Raw genomic sequence first — 22,614 nt, 5'->3', positions numbered from 1 at the left:
ACATTTAAAAAGATACTAAGGACAGCCAGATAGCACATTAGATAAAACATTGCACTTGGAATCAGGAACACAACCTGATCACATCTTTTCTCACACACTCATTAACTTCGTGACCCTGTGTGAGCATGTCACTTTTAGTTGCCTCAGTTTTCACATCTGTAAAATGGGGGTAAAAATCACATTTACCTTTAGAGTACTTGTGAGAATCAAATGAGATAATATTTGTGAAGATTTTACAAACCTTAAAGTGCTATAAGATGTTCCTATTATTGTTTATAATTATTATGATGATTATGTCAAAGATCTAGCCAAGTAGAGATGTACAAACATTTTCCTGTCTTTCTCTAGGGAGAGTGGGCTTCATTCAGCTTAATATGTTTCTATATAGCATTGGTTGCTATAAAACGTTGCATCTTGTTGAATGAGTTGGGCTGCCCACTGATGGTACCTCCCCTTTTCTCAGGCCATTGATGCTGGGCTGACTGAAAAATGCATTGATGGATTCCATTCCTGAACTCTCAGTTAACTCTTTAGAAACTTATTAGGTCATAGTATCCAACTTGCATTTAATATGAAAGCACACATGCCAGGGTGGGCAAAGAGCTTGGACCTCATTGTGCTTCACTGGATGTCATCAGCTGGCAGGAAGTGAATGAAAGAGCCCAGATAAAGGGGTCTGAAGCTATCTGGGACCTTGTGAATGTACAACTCTTCTCTCCCTCCCCCATCCTTCTCCGGCTTTATAACCACTGGCAATCAAATGGCTTGTATTCCACACCTTGTTAGTAGGCTGGAAATATTTACAAAATGTCTACTTGTGCTTCAGAATCTCTGAGACAGTTCCATTACATGTTACCAGCCTCTTCACCTAGTCAACTGAATCAGCAAGGCTGTTCATTTGCCAGTCCCCTATTACATATCTACCCATTCCATGCCTTTTGACTTAGTACCATTTGGCACAATCAATACAATCTATAAGCTGTGTGCAACTCAGGAACTTCCACCTGTAAGCCCAGGTACCTGAACTGGGAGGTAGGGATAGCTGTAAACTGCCTTTTCATACTGGGCCTAATGGGGGCTGCCAGGAAAGAAGGGCTTTCTAACTCTTGTGAATCACTGACCACCCATCCCTTCTCAAAGTGAGCAAAAATGTCTCCATGCTGTTATCTTTATGAGATAAGTTGGAGCCCAGCTTCACCATACCAACCTTCCTTCAAAGCACAGATCACATGTTGCCTCCAAGAAATCCTTCCTCGTTTATCAGTTATTCTTTTTATCTTTTGAAATTACTTTTGTAAATCTTTTCTTATCCATGTACATGTTGGCTCTTTCTGCTTTTTTGTTGGTATATACTCAAGCTGTAGCATAGGGCACTGGAATTTTAGGCATTTAATAAATCTTTGTTAAATTACATGTTAGAATTTGGTGGGAAATTATTGTTTCATTCACATTCAACCTAATCACTGGTGATATTGTAATTCAGTTATGTCTGACTCTTTGTTTTCTTGGCAAAGATATTGGAGGGTTTGCTTTTCTGTAATGTGTTGAGGATCCACAGCTAGTATGTCTGAAGGTGGATTTGAACTCAAGTCCTTAATCTCCGGGAGTTAAAACTGAAAGTTACCTCCATTCAGTCTAATTATTAAGTAACTACTATGTGCAAGATATTGTAATAGCAAAAAATCTCACTCTGATGAAATTTTAACAACAAATTTTCAAGATAAGAAAAAATATCACTTTAGTTTCCCCAAGTATTCCTCTCCCTTCTGGAAAGTCATCCCACATAAAGTAGCATTTTTTAAAATTGAGATAATATTTACAAAATGCTCAGTACAGTGCTTGACACATAATAGGCACTAAATAAAACTTAAGAAAAAGATAGGGGGAATCGGCGTAACTGATTACTATATTGATTTTTCTGAAAATTTGTGTAACCTGCAATTTATGGACCTTCCCCCTCTAAAAAAAAGTTGAGGTAGGAATATCTTCTCATATCTCTTTAGAGCCATTCTGCTTCTATATAATTTTACATAATTTAGTTGTGGTGTATAGGTGTGCACTTGTATTTTCCATTTCTATGATTATAGTTACTGTGTATGTTGTTTTATTACTTAGCTTAGCACATTCTGCCTCAGTTCTTTCCATCTTTCTCATATTCATCACATACTTCATTGCACATACATCATCACATACACAATAATATGCCATTATATTCATGTGTAATGATTTGATTATCCATTTCCTAATTGATGTGGGCATCTAATTTATTTCTAAAATTTGCTATCACAAAAAGTTCAACTACAGCTATTTTGGCGTACATGGAGATTTATTTTAAAATCAATGCTATCCTTGGGGTATGAGCTCTGTATTGAAATCTCTAGATCAAAGAATATGGATATTTTTAGTCACTTTATGTGCATAAGTCCAAATTGTTTTCCAGTATTGATTCACAACATTGCCAAAATTAGCATCAGTATTCATAAAAACCCTGACAATACTGACTATTGCTATCTTGTGTTATTTTTGCCAGTTTGTAAAATAATGTGAGGTGAAACTTCAGACTTGCTCTGATTTACATTTTTCTTATCATTAGTGATTTGATGCATTCTTTCATATAGCTATAATCTTCATAATATATATGTAGTGCTGCCTATTTTACCCAGTCCTAATGTGAGTAGGTTTTCAGAACTTAGACCTTTTCTCCCTTCTAATGCCTGTGTCTATTCTTCCTCTATACCTCATTTCTATAACATAATTACTATTTTTACATTAACTCTATCAATCTTTCTTTTGAGCTGCCCTGTTGTTGATATGAATTTTGAACATTATGGTATTCATTTCACCTAGGGGGAAAAACATAAACAATTTGTCCATATTGAATTCCTTGAAATTAATCTTTGATATTGTCTCATATATATTAAATTTCCTATTAAATTAGTGTTTGGTTGATAGAAAGTCCTGAAAATCTCCAAGTTCGTTGAATGTCTATTTTTTCTTGTTCAATGTTATAGATAATTTTACTGGATATTTTTTGGCTTCAGGCCTAGTTCTTCTGATTATCAGTAGATATGACTTCAGGACCTGCTGTCTTTTATTGTGGCTGTTGATAAATTCTGTACAGTTCTAATTGTAAATCCACCATATTTGAATATTTTTTCCCTTGTTTCTTGCAAAATTTTCTCTTTGATCTGGGGGTTTGGAAATTTGGCAATAATGTTCCTATGTGTTTTGCACAAAGGATCTGTTTGAGGTAGTAATTGGTGAATTGTTTTTCTATTTCTACTTTTCCCCTCATGTTCTATCACTCCAGAACAACTTTCTTGGATTATTTCTTACATTATTATGTCAAAATCCTCCTTTTTGGTCACAACTTTCTGGCAATCCAATTATTCTTAATTTTTTTCTTCTTGATCTGTTCTCCGGATCTGTCATTTTTCTTATAAGATGTTTCACATTCTGTTCTATTTTTTCATTCTTTAGAATCTGTTTTGTTATTTCTTGGTCTTTCATGACTTCACTGCTTCCTTCCCCTTAACTCAATTTTAATTTCAAAGAGTTGTATCTTTGAGTTTGTATCTCCTTTTCTAGTTGTTTTAACTTTTTTTTTTTCACATTCTTGTTTTCTTGGATGCTTTTGAGTTCTTCTATAAATTCTCTCTGGGCAAGAAGCCATTTCATGTTACGTTTTGGGGCAGAAGCTTTTTTTTATTTCAGTGTCCTCCTCTGAAAATGAATCCCAGTTTTCTCCGTTCCCATAGTATGTTTCTTTTTTTTTTTTTTTTTTTTTTTTTTAATAAGAGATATTAATATAAGCACCTCCAATCCTGGGGTTGAGGGGATGGTGTCTCTGACTTTACCTCATCTCTCCCCTCTGACCAGGAACCTCAAACTAAGAATTCCATTCTCCAGGAAGTGAAGCCAACAACATCCCTGCCTCTGCATTCATAGGTTTGTTGGTTCCTTTTTGCCCAGGGTCATCTGCAGCGCAGCTAGACCTGGCTGTTTTTAATCAGCTAAGGTTCACTCCCTTTTGTAAGACTCAGACCCCACTCTACAAGCAGTGTAAGAGGTGAAAGTTTCTATGGTTCCTGCTGAGGCTCCAGCCATATGTAGCTAGTCCCAGGGGTCCCCACTTGGTGTTTCTATGGAAATAGCCCAGAGGTCTTTGCACTTCACATGGGTTAATCCCCTGCTTAGAGCTTCTCAGTTGTATTAGGAGAATCTTTGTTCTGGCCTACATCTTCTTGATTTTTCATCAGTCTATGTTCATTTTGAAGTACAAATTTGTTCTATTTGTGGGGGAAATCTGGAGGGTTGAACTTTACCAACCTATTCTGCCATCTCAGAATCCTCCTGTAAATTAACTTTGATAGTGTTGTAATTTTTATTACATTGGCAAGGCTTTGCCATGAGCACTAATGTTATTTGAGGTCTTTGTTTTTTGAAGGAACATTTTGTAACCTTATTTATACAAGTCTTTTTGTGTAATTTTGTAGACTAATTCCTCAAGGTATTCTTTAAGTATTTTATAGTTATTTGGAATGGGACATTCTTTTTTTGCCTTTTGGTTTTTGTTATTTTATATAAATACAGTTGATGTTGAGGTTATGAGGGTATATTTTGTTGTCTGCATTTTTTTCTTGAATTTATTGTATGAATTATTAATAATGTTTTGTTATTCTTTAGAACAAAAGTGCCAAATACCTTTGCCAACAGAATTCAATGCAGTTCATGAGTATAGCCCAAACCAAATTAAATTGTAATTGGGATGTATTTTAAAAATAAATTAAAACAATAAAATATAGAAAATAAGAATTCTATAACTGTTAGTATATGAATCATAGAGATGCTTATCTATGGAGTAGAGGCCCCTTTCTATTTGAATCTGACTTCACAGCTCTAACATATTCTAAGTATCTTTTCTGATTCTCTAAGATTTTCCAAGAAACCATTATCAGTGAATAGGGATAATTGTAATTCTTCTTTACTTATATTTATGTTTTTAATTTCTTTACTTTACCTAATTTCTATTTCTAGCATTTCCAGAGCTATATCCAGTTATATTTGAGAGAATGGGTATTCTTGTTATACCCACATATTTATTGAAAAAGTTTCTAGTATAACTTTACTGAATGTGTTTTTTCTTTTTGTTAGTGACATTTTTTAGAGGTCCTTTTATGTCTGTACTTTGTAGGATTATTTAAGCATGAATGCAAAGCCTCTTGCATTTATTGAAATAATCATAAATAAGCGATTCCTTGGAAGTATTGTCTCTTTGACAAGATTTTATTTAAAATTAATTTGATAGTTATTAATGATATTAGTGTGTAATTTGTTGTTTGTTTGTTTTTATCTTTTGTCCCATAAAAGGATTTTGGTACAGTGCTTTCTCAATTTTTGAAAATAATCTGTATAGTAGTAATATTGTCTTTTAAAAGTTTGATAGCATTCTCCTGTGAATCTCTTAGGACCAGGAATTTTATTTTCTTTGGTAATTGTTTTACAACTATTTTTGTAGCCTTTTCTGAGATTGGGTTTAGAATTTGACTTTATCTTCTGTTAGCTTTGGTATTTTTTAAAAATAAGTTTTTATTGAATTCATTGATTTTTTTTATAATATCATAGTCATCCACAGTATCCTTCCTGCCTGTTCTAACAACCATCCCATAAAAATCAGTAGTACTGTTTTTTAAAGTGGGGGAAAAAAAATCAGCACAGCTGATTGATAGATTGAAAAAGTTTACATGTACTGTGTAACTAATACCTGCTGGCCTCCCTTTTATATTTCTTTAGGAGTTACATTCCAATTTTATAATTTTGTTAAATGGTATGTGGCTGTTCCTTCCTTTTACATTGTTATTGTGTTTAAACTTTTAATTTGGGCATTTTATATTTTTGAAGGTATTCCTTCATTTCATTTGTGTTTTTAGTTTTGTTAGTATATAATTCTATGTAGAATAGATTCTGATTATCTTTTTATACTTTTGGTTTTTATAATTCTTTCATCAAATTTTTTTGTTTTTAAGTGGAAATGCTCAAATATTGGTATTCTCAAGTTATTATCAGATCTCTTTATATCTGTAATGCATTGAAAATGGATGTTGCCTGAATATATATTATTATACCCCTGTCCCCTAAAAAACAAGAAGAGAATTAGATCAGATACTGTGATTGTGACAGTGAGGGCAGATTCTTAACTAAACAAGGAACAGAGACAATTAAAAAAGATAAAGTAGATAAATTTAGTCACATTAGATTTAAATAGTTTTGTATTTTTAAAAATCGTGACCAGCATAAACAGAAGAAATTTGGAAATTCGGAAAAAATATTTTTATAAAATATCTCCAAGTGTCTGATATATATAACATATGTTCAAGTAACATAAGATCAAAAACCATTGCTCAAAGAAAAAACATCTATCAGAACAATTGGAGGCTCATAAACATATAGAATTTTCCCAATCATTTGTAATGAGAATTACTATATATGAAAAACATTTTGTTATAGTGGTGAATATAGAGAGTAAGCTGACTTTAGATTCAAGAAAAGTTGAGTTCAAGTGGAATTGTATTTCTTGATATATACTGGATGTGGGACACCGTGATATTTAACCTCTTTTATTTTGTAGGCTAGAGATGGCAAATTCAGAAACGGGAGCTGCTAATAACCTTCATGAGCTAAATATAGATTTAATTTTAAAATGTAAAGTTATACACGTTTTATTCTATTTACATTTATTTTGCTAAATGTTTCCCAGTTACATTTTAACTTGATTTGGGCCACATTTTAGAATCTTATGGATTGCTTTTTGCTCCCAGCATTACATTTGACAGTTCTGCTTTGACAACTCATAAACTGCAAAGATTTTAATTTACATTAAGAGCTTCATATATCAATGAAACTGGCAAGTTTAATCTCTAACTAACTGTAATTCTAACAATAAACCTAATAACAATGAACATTCATATTAGTGTGTTATGGTTCAGAATAACTTTATGAATGTTATCTCTTTCGTCAACAACCCAGTCTGGTAGTTGGTAATTACCAAGCTTGGTCCCAAAGAGGAAGATAGAGAGGAGAGGGAGTGTGTGTGTGTGTGTGTGTGTGTGAGAGAGAGAGAGAGAGAGAGACAATGTGCAACCTATCATTGGATCACAGAACATATTGTCAGATCATTTTTTTATATGTTGTATAGTTTTGCAAAACAATTCTTTCAGGCAGTAAACATTTATTAAGCGTCTTTTCTGTGCCAGGCACTGTGTTAAGAATTAGGGATCCATATTTAAAAAAAAAAAAAAAAAGATAGTCCTTTCCTTCAAAGAACTTACAATTTAATTTTTATTTATTAAATATTTTTCCTCAGTTAAATTCAAAACAAAAAAAATTTTTTTACATATTTTTAAAACATGTTCTCTTCCTTGTCCTCTTCCACAATTAAGAAGCCACATGTAAAGTTATGTATACAAATCCATAAAAGTCAAGTTGTGAAAGAAAACATAGATCTCCCACGCTAATGAAAATAAAAAGCTTCAAGAAAATTTAAATTAAAGAGAGAGAAAAAGATGATGCTTCAATTTTTTAACAAACAATCAGTTCCTTCTCTGGGTATGGATAGGATTTTATATCATAAGTCTTTTATAGAGTAGTTGTGGGTGATTACTATTCTGAGTAGTACAAAGTCATTTACAGCTGGTTATCTCAGAACATTGCTATTACTTTATATACACTACATTTCACTTTGCTCGATTTTATGAAAGACTTTACAGGGTTTTTTTGTTGTTGTTTTTTCTGACAGCATCCTTCAAGGAGCTTATAATTTAATGAGGGAAAACAGTATACAAAAGGAAGCAGAAAAGGGAAGAGGGTGAATAGAAGGGGAAAATACTTGGGATAGAGGCATGATGGTGAAATCCAAAGGAGTATAGCTATCTAGGACATGAAGAGATTGTTGAGTTGGGTACCTTCTTTAAAAAGGAGATTTTGAGAGTTCATCATGCCATTCAGTAAGAAGAAATCCAGAGGCAAAGGATTCAACTAGCGTGTGAGTTCCAAGGCTGATTTGATCTTGCAGGATAAAGAGGTCCCTGGGGCCATGATGTAGAAGTCCAGAGGAGTATAGCCAGGTAGGAAATTGTAAGGTATAGTTTCTAGGGTAAAAGAGGCTAGAATATGTTCATAATGAAAAAACAAAAGCTATCAATAAAATTGATAAATGAGTTTCAGAGGCCATTTGTTTGTGTGTGTTTCTGTATGTGTGCATGTTATATTTAAAGTCAAAATCTTAAATCATGTCATGTTATTAGGCTCATAATCTTGGATTCCTTTCCCTTTTTAAAGGCAATTGGGGTTAAAGTCTTATAGCTAAAGCCTGTTAGTGGATTTGAATTCGGGTCCTCCTGACTCCAGAGCAGGTGCTCTATCCACTGCTCCATCTAACTGCCTCTTGAACTTTTTTTTTCTTGGTGAAAGGAAGTATAAACATCTGGCATCATCTATAACGATTTACTATAGGGTTTGTAACTTGAAATGAAGCTTCAGTGTACCCAAGAGCTGCATTGTAAGTGAGGAATAGTGAATTTCAGGAAAGAGGGAGAGTCTCCTATCTTGTAATTTTGCATCACCAGCTTCCTTTGTGACTTCTCAGGTTGAAGGATTTTCTCTTTGATTCTTCACTCTGCCTATATCTGTTCCTTTGCCAAATCTTGACATTTCTACCTCTCACAAGATTTTCTGTGTGTGTGTGTGTTTATATAAATATGTGTGAATGCTTGTATGTATGTACATATATATACATGTGTATATTTACATATGTCCACATATACACACACATAAAGCCTTCTTTCCATGTCTATAATCGCCCCTCTTGAAGCCAGTTTCCCTGCTTCTAGTCTTTCCCCCACTACAATCCAGCCTTCATGTAGCTGCCAAAGTGATTTTCCATCTGTGTCAAATTCCAGTGGCTCTGGCCTCTTTCTTACCTTCAGGCTGAAATATAACCCCCTTTGTCATTTAATGCTTACTCCTCTCCAGAACTGCTCTACTGCCTTAAACTTTTCTTTTTCCCATGGGACAATTTATCTTTTCTCTCTGCCCCTCATGCCTGGAATTCTTTCTCTTCTTAATTAGGGCTCATCATTTTCCTCATTTCTTTAAAGACTCAGCTCAATTCTCATCTTCTGCAAAAGGTTTTTATCTGGCTTGGCTAGCTCTTAGGGCGTTTTGGTTTTCTATTGCTTTCCATCTGTTTTGTATTTGCATTGTAGGTTGGGTTTTTTGTGTTTTCTCTCCCATTTGAATCTGAGCTTCTTGAGGGCAGGACTGGCTTTTTTCTTTTTCTTCCCTAGGACTTACAGAATGAATATTTCCCCAGTACTTACTATATGATAATTGCCTGACCTGTCCTTTAGAGAGCATAATAAGTAGGGTCATTTTATTTGGAAGATAATGTATGTCATGAAAAATGTGAAAGAAGTTTGTAAATCACTTTTGAACCAAAAAAGATCGAAATGTGAGACAGATTTTTTATTTTATCCTGTAGAAAGTAATTTATTGAACATGAGAGTGTAATGGCCATGCCTATCCTGAGCTCTTGGAATATCAATTTGGCAGCTGTGTGGAGAGTGAATTGAAGAAAGCTGATTGATTGCTGTCCTTCATTTTCAGAGGACCAAAATGTTGTGACATCTCTCTGTTAGAGTCAAGTTACAATGTGTCCAACTGTGGCTGATGGAACCAATATGAGCTTGGAATGCTCTGTCACAGTTTAGACACAAATAAGTCTCCATGAATATTTGGGGTGGAGACTAACTGCACATCTTGCATTTTTTTTTTTAATTAATTCAATTCTGCTTTGCCCATAGAGCACAACTTCTCTGATGACTTCATGCTAGGGCAGTCCTGTGCCAGTGTTTACTGGGTCATGCAATCAATTCTAAACTTCTTAAGAAGATCCTTGAGAGTGTCCTTGTATCGCTTTTTCTGACCACCCTGTATGACTTCTTCATAAAATAATTTTCTTGGCAAGGGTACATTTGGCATTTAAACGTAGTGGTCAGCCCAAGGGAGTTTTACACAGTAGAGTGTGAATGCTTGGCAGTTTAATTTGAGAAAGGACCTCACTGTCTGGTATATCCTGCCAGGTGATCAGAATCTTCCTAATCCAATTCAGATGGAGGCATTTTCAATTTCCTGGCATGGTGCTGGTGTACTATCCAGATTTCACAGGCATCCACGAAGAAGCCAGCACAGTGACTCTTGTAGACCTTTAGTTTGGAAGTCAGTCTAATTTCTCCTTTCTCACACTTTCCTTCGGAAACCTCCCTAACACTGAGCTAGTTCTGATAATGTGGGTGTCAACCTCATTATCAATAAGTACATTCCTGGAAAGTGTACTGCCAAGGTAAATAAATGAACCTATCTACAGCATTCAAAACTTCTCCATTTGCTGTAACTGATGGTTCCACATATATGGATGATGTGGTGCTGGCTGATGGAGGACCTGTGTTTTTTTGGTATTAATTGTTGTCAAAATTAGCACAAGCAGCACAGAGAATCAGTCCATACTTTTCAGAGGCTACATTGAGTGCACAATGATCAGCAAACAAAAAAGGCAGAGAAATCAATTAGGAGGCAGTTGTATGATAGGGCAGAAGAGAAATGATGAAGTTCTGACTTTGGGTGGTGGTTGTAAGAGGAGAGAAAGAGAATGTATTTGAGGAATATTGTGGAGAAAGAAGCAACATCTAGAAACAGGGTGGGGAGCAACTAAATGGTGCAGTGCACTGTATTCCAGGATTCGAAGTGAAGACATGAGGTTGAATATTGCCTCAGACACTAAAAACAACAACAACAACAACAACAAAAAAAAAGCACAACTGTGTGACCTTGGAAAAGTCACTTAATCCCTAATCTCAATTTCCTGCCTTGTAAAATGTGTATAATTATAATATTTATCTCCCATTGTTATTATGAAGATTAAATGAAGTAAAATATGTAAAGTGCTGTGAAAGCCCTAAAACACTACATAAATGCTCACTAGTATTGTAGTTTTTATACTAAAATGGGTGAGTCAGAGATGACATTTCGATTCAGAACTTGGGTGACTGGAAGGATGGTAGAGTTCAGAAGAGAAATCAGGAAGTTAGGAAAAGAGATGCTTTTTTTTTTTTTCTAATTATAACTTCCTTCAAAATAGTACATTTTGGATATGCTTTTAGGAAATCTAGAAGTTGTTTAGCTGGAAGTTGATGGTGAGAAATTGGATCTCATCTTCTGAGGATTTATGTAAAATGTTAAGTCATCTGCAGAGTTATGATAAACTTGGAATCAATGAGATCACCTAGAGAGTTAATGTATATATTCTCAAGGGCCATGATTATGAATTATATAGTAATGGGTCAATTTCATAAAATGCTGTATGGAATAATCTTACAATTACACATAATATGACTTTGTACTCTCAAGATATTAAACAATATTTTTTTTTCATCCAGATCTGTAGTTTCATTAGTATAAGGAACTGTCACTGAGCAGTCTTTCAGTCAATGCAAATTTGAGGGGTTTAGAAGTTATATGATTTGTCTAGGTTCACTCTTAGGTATGTACCAGAGGCTGACTTGAACTTTCCTGGTTTTTCTAGTCATAAATTACCCAAAGCTTCCCTTGAATGTAGTGATTGCTGAATATTTAATTGCATTTAAACTAGAACCTGGAGGGGGAGTAGTATCCTTTAAAAGAGAGTATAAGGAAATTTTATAAACTACATGACATATTTGGGTCGATGGATTATATATATGGTATTGCAACATTTGGCAACAGTCACTCTTAACTCATTTATTAGTAAATACAAATATAAAGTGGCGCTTAACTGTAATACAAACAAGGATGTTTGTATTTTATTATCTCCCGTGCTGCTTCATTAGCACTTTGAGGTTCAGGGACTTGCGTTATTGTTTTGAAAAAGCACAAAATAAATGTAAATTAGACAAAACAAAATGGAAAGAAAATGCACTTGACTCCCACATTTTCTTATTGTGCAAGTCATAATTGCCCTCCGAAGATTTCCTTTCAATGAGTTATTTCTAGTCTCCATTTTCCTAAGTGTTCATACTGCATCGTGAGTGCTTGGGGAGCAGCAGCTGAGAACTCTGTGTTCCAGGGATGCCAGTTTGTACTTTGTTAGGAATCTGGCAAAGGACCAGTTTGTAGGCGGGTCCCTGGCAGGTCTTCGGCCCCTGCACTTCAGCACTTCCTCCTTGATAGGCTGATCACCCTGGCTTGTATTTTTTTTTCTATCCAATCCTCCTCTTTTTCTTGCCTTAATAGCCTAACATGCCCAATTAAGGAGGTGGATTGTACCACGAGAACCTTCTTGGAAGGGGTTTTATTTTTTTTAATCTACGCAATCCAGCAACTTTCTATTGCCCAGGGAATATTTTCTTCCCTTCTTCCCTTTTCAAAGTTTTGTTTTTTGCTTTTAGGTGTTGGCCAGTGATTTTCCTTAGCTTTATTTTTTCCCCCTTTCCTTTACAATTTTTTCCCCCTGTTTGATATTAAATGCTTTAAATTCCGTAGCTTAAAAACGAACTCCCTGTGCCTAGGAAAGTGGGGCGAACTTGCTGAAACTCAGAATGCCCGGATGTCTATCTGAATTCATGTAATCCCAAACTGAACTAGAGGCTTAGTTTAGGAAACTGGAGTCTCTGGGAACAGGTAGAAAAGTGACTTTTTTTTTTTTTTTTTTTTTTTTTTTTTTTAAGAGAGTGCCGCGGGTAAGGGAGATAGGAAGCAGACACCCACTGACTCACCCCCTACAAATGCTGAAGGAGATTTTGACTGGAGGGTCAGCCAGATGAGAGGGCTGATGGACTGCAGACTTTTTGCTTTATGAACTTAATTATGGCCTCCCCGTCAAGGTAAGGAAAGCACGGGGAAAAACTTTTTTTTTTTTTTTTTTAAACTAGGCCCTAAGGGATGGGAAGTTTTTTGTTAAAAGGGCAGGGAAAGAAAACAGTAAGTAGCTTTGCTATTGCTTTCTCATCATTTCTCATGAATTATCTCTATTTTTTTTACCTCCAGGTTCAAAATAGTTTGTTTATTTTATAGTTTCTCTACCTACTATGCATGTAAAGGAAGGAAGGAAATAATGTCTTGATTTGAATGAATAATGAAGATTGAATTTTTTTTTTTAAAGAATGGGAATTATTTGGAGTAAATTATGTGATTATCTTTTTCTAAACAGTTGGTCAGGGGGTTTTGGTACTTGCTTTCGATATCATTTTTTTGTGTGATTTTTAGGTGAATTAAATAAGGTTAAGATAAAATAGACTTCGTTTTTGATAAGGTGTTTGGTACCTTGCCAGGTGTTAATCGGGATTTTGCTAATGAAATGTATAGTTTTCTATCACATGGTGGACGAAACTCCTGAGTTTGCTAAGACTGGAGATGGACTTCGAATTGGGAAGGGGAGAGAATTATTAACTACCGTTGTTGTCACTGGACTTGGTTTGTTGTTGTGTGGTTGATAACAAGAAAGTAATTAATTACCTTGAAATTCAAACTGTTCTGTTTTAACTTTTTTCTGAGTGATATTTCCAAAGAAACTTCAAATTTGCAAAGTAGACTTTTGCTTTTAACTCCTTGAATATTAGAAAGCTGGGCAAACTCCATTTCTGAAAAGTAAAAAGAAACAGATCTGACGACGTCTATCTATGTATATGTGTGGTCTATATACTAAACGTATATACAGTATATGATGATAAAATAGGTACTCCTGCTAGAATTTTCATTAGTACAAGTAATCCCCAATAATCTCCGCCGATGCAGATTAACACTTTCTCTGCAATCTCTAAAGCCTTGGAGTTAGCAAGAACTCTTGGAGTTCCTAACCAGGGTCATGTGGCCAGTATGTGTCAGAAGTTTGAATTGAACTAACATCTTCTTAGCTCCCCCTATAGATTCTACCCACTGCTACCTTTCATGAATATTATTAATAAAACCAATCTACTAATTTCACCTAATAATTTTGACTTTTTAATCTAGTAGCAATCTAGTAGTCTGAGAAGTGAAAGCTGAATACTTATAGAAGGAAGCTGTATATTTTCTCTTCTCTATTCCTGATAGAAAATCCTTAGCTGTGATTTAGGGTTTCCAGAGAAGATTCAGAACATCTCCCAGGTCTTGTAGATTGCCTCTCATTATATACTTGAATCTGGAACCAAGGTGGTAGGATTGCTTGTGATGAACGGATTTCTTTCTTTTTAAAAAATTTTTTTATTATAGCTTTTTATTTATAAAACATATGCATGGGCAATTTTTCAACAATGAACAGATTTCTTATGTGAGGAATTTACCTTCCTTGCACACAGACCTAGTTTCGCCAGTCCTAGGGGAAGACATTTTCTAATTTATACACTAAGAAAAGGAAGGTGAAAAATGATTTCAGATCGTTTTTGAATTTCAAACAAACCCTATAATTAATATTATTACATTTAAGTTAGTATTAGATTTAGGCCACTATGTATCAAACACAATATTTTCCACTCTTTCTTACTCATCTTTCGTTTGTATTTATCCTTGGTTGTGAGATATGCATTTGGTGATGCATTTATCCTTGGTTGTGCAGAGATATGGATTTGGAGACAGAGAATCTAGATTCAAATTAATCTATACCACTGATATGTGTGACCTGTGACAGATCACTTAAACCTTCACTTTCCTCATCTGTCAAATGGGGGGGGGGGGGGCTTTTTACTAGATAATTTCTAATATTTTCTATTCTAAGTTTTATGATTTCTGGGGATTTATGGATCAAATTTTTTCTGTCTTACAGGATAAACTATGAGAAAACTTGACTTAGTTTTTTCTGGTGGTAGACTCTGAAGGTAGATTAAATTGGATTCTTGTAGCACTGATGTGGGAACAGCTAGGTAGCATAGGGAATAGAGCATTGGCCCTGGAATCGGAAGACCCAAATTCAAAGTCGGCATCAAAAGCTTATTAGCTGTATGATCCTGGAGGTTGGGGATGTGGGGGGGGGGTTTCTTAATGTTTGCCTCATTATCTCATCTGTAGAATGAGCTGGAGAAGGAAAGAGTAAACCATTCCAGTATTTCCCCCCACCCTCCCAAAACAAACAAACAAACAAAACAAAAACAACTTCAAATTGGGTCACACAGAACATGACTAGAGTGAAAATGACTGAACTACAAACCATTGATGAATGTCCTGTGTCAGGAAATGCTTTACTATATGTTGTGGGATAGGCTGGGAGATTTTTTTTTGCCAAAGGCTACTGGTATTAGGGGGCAAATAAGTGTTTTAATAATTGGATTTAGAGCATACACATTGAAACACACACACGTGTCCAAAGATCATCTCATTTCATTCCTGAGCCTTTTTAAGCACTAATTTTTCATATTTTGAGTGTCTGTCTTATAAATGGAAAGAATTTCAGTAAAATGGCAGAGAATTAACCCTTTGAAGAATTAAAGATAGGAAAGTTATTTGTAGTAGGAGTGTGTTTAATAGAAAAAAAAGACCTTTAACTTGGTATTTTCAGGACCGTCTTAGAAAATGTCACTCACTGGGCCTAATAGTAAATTTTGAGTTATATATCACTCAACTTCACAATTAGATTGTGTTGTCTGTAGGAAAAGGCCAAATCACACATTGTATTACTTTGTATCTCCAGAGAGCCTAGTTGAGGTTAAATTACCTTGCTTCTCTCAGATCTAAAAGTAAAGAACTTTTTTTGCTTTATTTACACAGGTGAGTAGATGAAATGAAGAAAATAGGAATGGCTTGTTTTTATGGTTTTTCATTATGTATGGGTTTTTTGTTTTATGTTTTTTTGATATTTCATATGTGGTTTATTTTCCATTCACTTGAATGATTGGATTTTCAAACCAGAGTCAGATAAGGCATGGTGTGCACTATTTTAAACTTTTGAGAAATTTTTGTCAACTTTTCTATGCTATTCTGCAAATGAAACTTGCAGAATGGTCTTGTTGTCCAATTAAAACAATTTTTAAAAACTTGTATTTTTTTGGTTATAGTTACAGTTGGCTTCAGCTTTGAAACTGGGAAGGTTAGTGTTTTCTCATAGAAATAACATAACTGTCACATTTTCTTTTAGAGAAAACCAGTGAAGCCTTTTTTGTGTTTTCAGATTGAGTTAGAAAAAGTCAAAGGTTGAGGGTCTTAACGTATGACACATTTGTGTTTTGTGGGTGATGAGCATGCTTTTTGGACTGGGTCAGTTCTGTGGGGAAATGTTGTTGGTGAAATGTTAGTGGGAAATGTGAATGCTTTGTTCTAGTCTGTCTCCCCTCCCCCTTCTCTATTGGAGAGCCAACCCAATCTACAAGAAACAGGATGTATTAGAAAATCATTGAGATGATTTTTATGGACTCAATTTTTTTTTTTTAAAACCAGAAACTCTGTCTTTTGATAGTAATTTTGCATAGGCAACCTTTTTTTGTAGACATCTCTGTTTTTGTCAGCTCTCTTAAATCAAATTTTCTTGTTTAAGAGAATTACATCTGGGGCCTAGGTGGGTGAGGAGATAGGTTCTGTTTCATCCTGCATTGTACCTAAAATAGTTTTTCAGGTTTACTGCTTTTAAGCTAAGATAATTCTTCAAGAGGTTAACGGTTTTCCCCCTAGTAATGACTTTCTAGAATTAGGCTGTAGTTTATTGATAACTTAAAAAAACACTAAAATCATAGACAGCAGAATTGGTCCTAAGATAGTGTTATTAAGTTCCAAAACCTGAATATGGAAGAAAGTTTTCCATTCACCAAAGCATACCAATGTTTTATGTCATGGATTCTTCTATTTTATCTTAGGAATTCTATGAGATTAAGAAAATTCAAAGTAACTACAGCTATTGATGTGTGAATAATATGGAAGAATAATGTTGAAAATGAAGGGATTAAGGAAATAATGAGCAAGCAAGTGGTTTTGTAGCATAATAATTTTGATATAGATGAGCACCATTTGCAATTTTTCTGTTTATTTCCATATTACAGAGAGATCTTTTGGGTAATTGTAACTTGAGGATAAGATTAAGACTTCCTAATGGTTTGGTTTCTTTCACTTAATTATGAGTAATGTTTTATTAGCTAGTATATGGGGTTATCCTTAAGTACAGGTACAAGTGACAGCAGGGACTGCTATATACCCCATTTGTAAAGATAACCAATTCTGTAGTCGTTGGCTGCTGGAATTTAAGATGTGGGTTTTTTTTTTTTTTAATCTTAATTTTATGTTTATTTTGGATTGAAGAGTATTTTTCATCATTGAGGTTAAGAAAAGCTTGTGCTTTCTCTTTACCTGATTTGGAGTTTATGATTTTCTCTGATTAAAGCAAGATAATCTTTTATTTCTCATTGACTTTAACAATAAAAACAAGAATTGTTGTGTTCATTAATCTCTTCAGTGCTTAGAAGAATAAATACAAATACATACAAAACCTGAATAAATTTCAATTTAATAAGCATTTGATCATAAGAGGCTAGACAATTTGCTACATACTGAGCACAAAAAAATAAAAATGAAAGGCCTTACCTTCTAGGAACTTATTTTCTATCCAGGAAACATTTGTATATAGAGAATAAAAACAAGTAAAAAGCAGCAAATAGCTATTAAGTTATTTAACACATATTTGGGAGGATGTAGTTGAAAAATGACTTTCAGAAAGGTGGTCCTGTGAAGTAGAACACTATTGGAGATTACCAAAGCTTTTCCTTTCTTTATTTTTCTTCTCTTCTTTCCATCCCAAGTCTCCTTTAGTTTTATTTACCGCTGTATGCCTTTTCTATCTACTTGACATCCATTGAAGAATGTAGGCTGCTTGAGGACCAGGACTTATTTCTCTTTAGATTCCTAAGGTGGATCCTGATGCTTACACTGGTAGTGCATCAATGTTTGATGAGCTGAAGGATTGCATAAATTGAGTCCCTGGGATTTGAATTTCTTAATTCAAGTCGATTAAAAAAAGAAAGAAAAGCCAACATGATTGTTTAGGGTTAGTAACCTCTAAATCTCACACCAGACCTAACATTGAAAGCTAGGAGCTTCTACTTCCTAACTTATAGAAATTTTATTACCTAACCATATAATAATGAAATAACCAGAAGTAAACTGGTTTTTAAAATGTTTTATTTACATGGATGATTTATCCCAATTAATCTAGCTTAGCTGGTAGTATTTTAATTTTTCAAAGGATGATTATCTTATTTTATTCTAGACAGAATATACATTGAAAAGGGCATTTGATTTTTAGTCCTAAGATCTTGATTCAAATCTTGCATTGATTCCTTAACTCTTGTTTAACTTTGGAAACCTTTAACTTTTCTGAGCCTCATTTATCTATAAAATGGTGGGCTTAGTCTGCATCAGTAGTATCAAATTCAAATAAAAATGGGATCACAAATCCCCACAGACTTCAGGTTTTCTTGGTTTTAAGATGTAATATTAATATTATGAGATACTTCCCATTTACATTTTAATCTGTTTCCCTTGTATTTGTTGGCCACATGTGCCTATGTGCTTGACGGTCTGGTCTAACCTGACTCTGAGCAAGGCCTGCTCCTTTATCTCAATCTATGATCCTATAATCTCCCGAAATTTCAACCAAAATAATAAGAAAGATTATCATTGCTATGTATCATTGAAATCTCTTAGTTTCGGTTTTATTTAAGGTTTGGATTTTAGGGGTAGGCATTGAGTCAGAGTTTTGACTTTTTCTGGTTTGTTTACTGGTTGGCAGGTTACTTCAGTTTTCTGGACTGTATTTCCTGACCATAATTATATTAATAGGATAATTACAATTAGGAATTAAAGCTGATAAATTTTTAGTTGTATTTTTATTTTGATGACTGATTTATCATTTTTTCCCCATGCTTTTTCCTTCCCTAAAAGTATTCCTATTCAGCACCTTAAAAATTCTCTTCTCAAAATAGTCATTTGGTGTTAAACTTTATAAATAAAAAGTGATCTCAGGATAAATGTTAGGGGTTTTTTTTTCCTGATACTGTCATTTTCTAACTCATAGTACTTGTTCATAATTAAAATTTATTCATTTGCTTTATTTTATTAGTGTTCCTTCCCTTGCATTTATAGGTCTATACTGTTTACAGGGAATATTTTTTTCTTTTTTTGGCTCACTTGGGGGTGAGTGACTTGTCCAGGATCACACAGCTAGGAAGTGTTAAGTGTCTGGGAGCACATTTGAACTCAGGTCCTCCTGACTTCAGGGCTGGTGCTCTATCCACTGCGCCACCTAGCTGCCCCTACAGGGAAATTTTTTGATGTAGATTTTCCCCTCCCAAGTTAACTGGGTTCTCTATTTCTTCTGTTTCTGTCTTGGATGTATTTGTCTTTTTTCTTCCTGTTTTCACTTTATTTTCTTACATCCAAAATGATCCCTGCTTCCTTGGTAGGAATATCTAATGTTGGCTCAGCCAAGACAAAATTTCCCAAGTAAAAGGGGGAAAAAGGTTTAGGACAGGTATTTTTAGAATCTCCCAATACTTCTTTTAAGAGTATTATATTAGACTTTGAACGGTTTTTCCAATTAGAGGAACTGTCTAGAAGATAGTGTCTTTCTTAGGAATAGAATGCTATTACTTAAGCTTTTATTTTTCTTTCATTTTACTTTGTAGGAACTGTTGCTATGACTCATGGATAGAAACTTCCCCTACTAAAATACTGACTCACAACCTATTATAGTATTATACTTTTTTATTTAGATGAAATTCTTGGTCAAGAAATCAGGTCAGTGTCTGCCTTCTCCAGAACTTTTAGAATTTTTCCTTTTCTTTCCCCACATACATAGTTAGAAAGTCCTTTATTATATTAAAAATACCATGTTATTATTTAGTTATACAACTGGGGAAAATGTGAGAGCTCTAGCTTTCAGTACTTAGACTTAAGGATCTTAAAGAGGACAATCTAGAGAATAGTTGTAATTGATCATCTCAAGTCTATTCTTGAGGCTATGTGTATGTGGCTATGTGTATAAAAGACTAATACCAGAATATTTAGATTTTTCTGGAAAAAGTTGACTATTCTGTGGCACAAAATATGAAAACATCGTAGTTTTAAATTTTTCACTTAAATTTTACATTTAAAATGTGTTTTGTTCTAGTTAATGATATAGAATCTAGAGAAATGCATATTACCTTCTAGAAGCTGTTTTTTTTTTAATTTAAAGGACAAATACTCCAAAATCCCCCCCCCAGACTAATTTTACTTAGTTTTTCTTAATTAGAACATTATCTATCTAATTAACTTTGGTTAGATGCCTGAAAATAAAACCCAGTTAATGATATTGCCTATTTTATTGATTTCTCACAGTTGTTTTTTCCCCAAGTGATTGATTATTTGTAAATTGTGTATAATTTAGTGGAATGTTTTCATATCTTGTGAAATGATGGTTTGTAGTAGTATCATTATTTTATTGCAAAGTTGTATTGTTATTGAATGTGAAATAATAAAATCAAAGTTCAGCATCACAGGGAATTGAATATTTTGAGTTAGAGCAAATGTTAGTTCCCCATAATAAAATTAAGGAACTGATCTCTGGAATGTGGGTTTTGCAACTTTTCAATTCTTGGAACTTTGTTTACAGGAAATTATTTGTCTTTTCAAAAACAAAGCTGCAAATTCAAATGTAAGGCAAAACTGCTGAACTGCCCTCTACCCTATAATTAAATTTCTTTTTTTTTCTCATATATTTTTTGTGGTAATCAGACTGCTAGATTACACTTGGTTTATGGATATAACATGGTTGATTTTTTTTAATTTTGCAAGCAGATTTTTTTTCCTCTTTGTAAGTACATATATTCTCCAATGGAATAGAAGGTATGTATGATGTTTTTACTGGGCATATTTCTGGATGTTTGTGTGTAAAAAGAATCATATTTTCCTGTTTTATTTTATTATAACTTCAATCAAAAAGTTCTCATGTCTGCTACAGACTGAGCAGTTTGTTAATTTAGTTACATACTTGACTTGATTGGGAAAAGGGAAGAGAAGAGAAAAAGGAAATCTTTTTGTGATCGTCAGTTATCAAGTTAACAGTTTAGAATGTACATTTACAAATAGTCTGGCATATCTGTAAAGAAGAAAGTAGAAATTGCCCAGATGTAGGGAAAAGGCTTTTTTTGGAAGTTTTTTTAAAGCTATACACACAAAACTACCCAATTTAATGCAAAAAAGTTAAATCCAAGAAATTTTATAGTCTTTACAGATAGTTTTAATCAGTTAATTTTTTAAGTTCTCACGTTAAGAATAAGCTTTACATAATGCTTTTTTTTTTTACATAGTACCTTTTCTATCTATGGCCTATTATAACCTCCTGTGTTGAATTTCATTTTCCTTATCTTTAAAATAAGAATCATAAGACAGATTATTTCTACTCAAAGGATCAGTGATAAGAACAGAATTTTATATTACAGTTTGCTTTTAAAGACACAACATATGCTCCAAAATACAATAGATGGGAGGTGCACTAGATCACTGAGATTTTTTTTTTCTCCAAAGGTCTTCCCCTATTTCAGGCCCAAAATTAACCCACCAAGACATTGCATTCCAATGCACCTGATTATGCTCTTGTCTTGGGTCAGGTTTGGGATTGGAGCAGTGTAAAACTTTATTTATGAACCATAAAATTCATTAAAATAACTTTGGGGAACACTTCCCTCCCTTTTGGCTAACACTACTCAAAAAACTTCCCTCTTTGGCTAGAAGTCTAGATACTGGAATGCTATTGCTTCCCTTCTACCCTGTGGAGTACCTTTAGGAGGGAGAGATTTAAGAAAGGCATTGTTCCTGTTCTCTCCTTTTGGGTCATGTTGACTTGGGCAAACCCATGTGGTCCTAGTCTCAAAGCAGCCATGCACACAGTTAAAAAGATAAAAGAAAGTTGAGAAATTACAGTGGATAGAAATTTCACAACATTAGTAATCTTTCTCTTTGAAGGGATTGATCATCTTGAGAAACAACGAATCTATAAAAATATTTTTAAATTCACCACTGATAGGACTAATTTTATCTTAATTTCCTTTTAAAGGGGAAGTGTCGATAGAATGAAAGAAATCATTTTGATGTTCATTATTCCCTTATACTTCTATGAACCTAGTTATCAAGTATTCACATTTATCTTCCCTGTGTTCTTCAAGGTTATTGTGCCCTTCCATAAAGTGTAGTTTTGCTGTATATAATCGTAATTCTTGAACAGATACATCATGAACTGTGTGAAACATTGCATATACTTTTAGACTGGGTTAATGTGTTGTTTAGCTTTGCTAAATTGTTCTCATTTATTATCGTGATAAAGCATGTTTAGACAATGGAAATGAGTGGAAGTGAAGATGTAAAAAAGTTTAGGAAATATTAAAATTAAGATCCTCTCTATTTCTATGGAGCATACCAATCGGGGTATTTTAATTTCAATGAGTTTTAATACACTCTATACCAACTAATTATTGTTTACATTTCTCTTTATATTTTGTATACTTTGAAGTACTAGCTATTTCTCCTGTGCAAATAAGTGATTCAGTGATTAGAGCACTGATCCTGGAGTCAGGAAGACAAATTCAAATGTAT

The 22,614-nt window shown here is 34.0% G+C and overlaps 1 protein-coding gene across 3 annotated transcripts in view; it reads left to right on the top strand.

The window, feature by feature from the left end:
- The window catches only part of AFF1 (AF4/FMR2 family member 1), a 191,043-nt gene that overhangs the window by 40,059 nt on the left and 128,370 nt on the right, over positions 1 to 22,614 (top strand). For 2 of the 3 annotated variants that reach the window (XM_023505763.2, XM_012552040.3), the window contains exon 1: positions 12,347 to 12,914. The exons of the other annotated variant lie outside the window; for it this stretch is intronic. Coding sequence is in view for 1 of the 2 variants with exons in the window: in XM_012552040.3 (XP_012407494.1) it covers positions 12,886 to 12,914 (29 nt within the window). In the remaining variant the exon portion in view is untranslated. Of the gene's footprint in view, positions 1 to 12,346; positions 12,915 to 22,614 lie in introns of those variants that run through there. 3 annotated transcript variants of the gene reach the window in all.

Source organism: Sarcophilus harrisii, chromosome 6 (assembly GCF_902635505.1).
Source record: "Sarcophilus harrisii chromosome 6, mSarHar1.11, whole genome shotgun sequence".
In the NCBI taxonomy this organism is placed as follows: Eukaryota; Metazoa; Chordata; class Mammalia; order Dasyuromorphia; family Dasyuridae; genus Sarcophilus; species Sarcophilus harrisii.
This window is presented reverse-complemented; position numbering and strand designations above follow the sequence as displayed.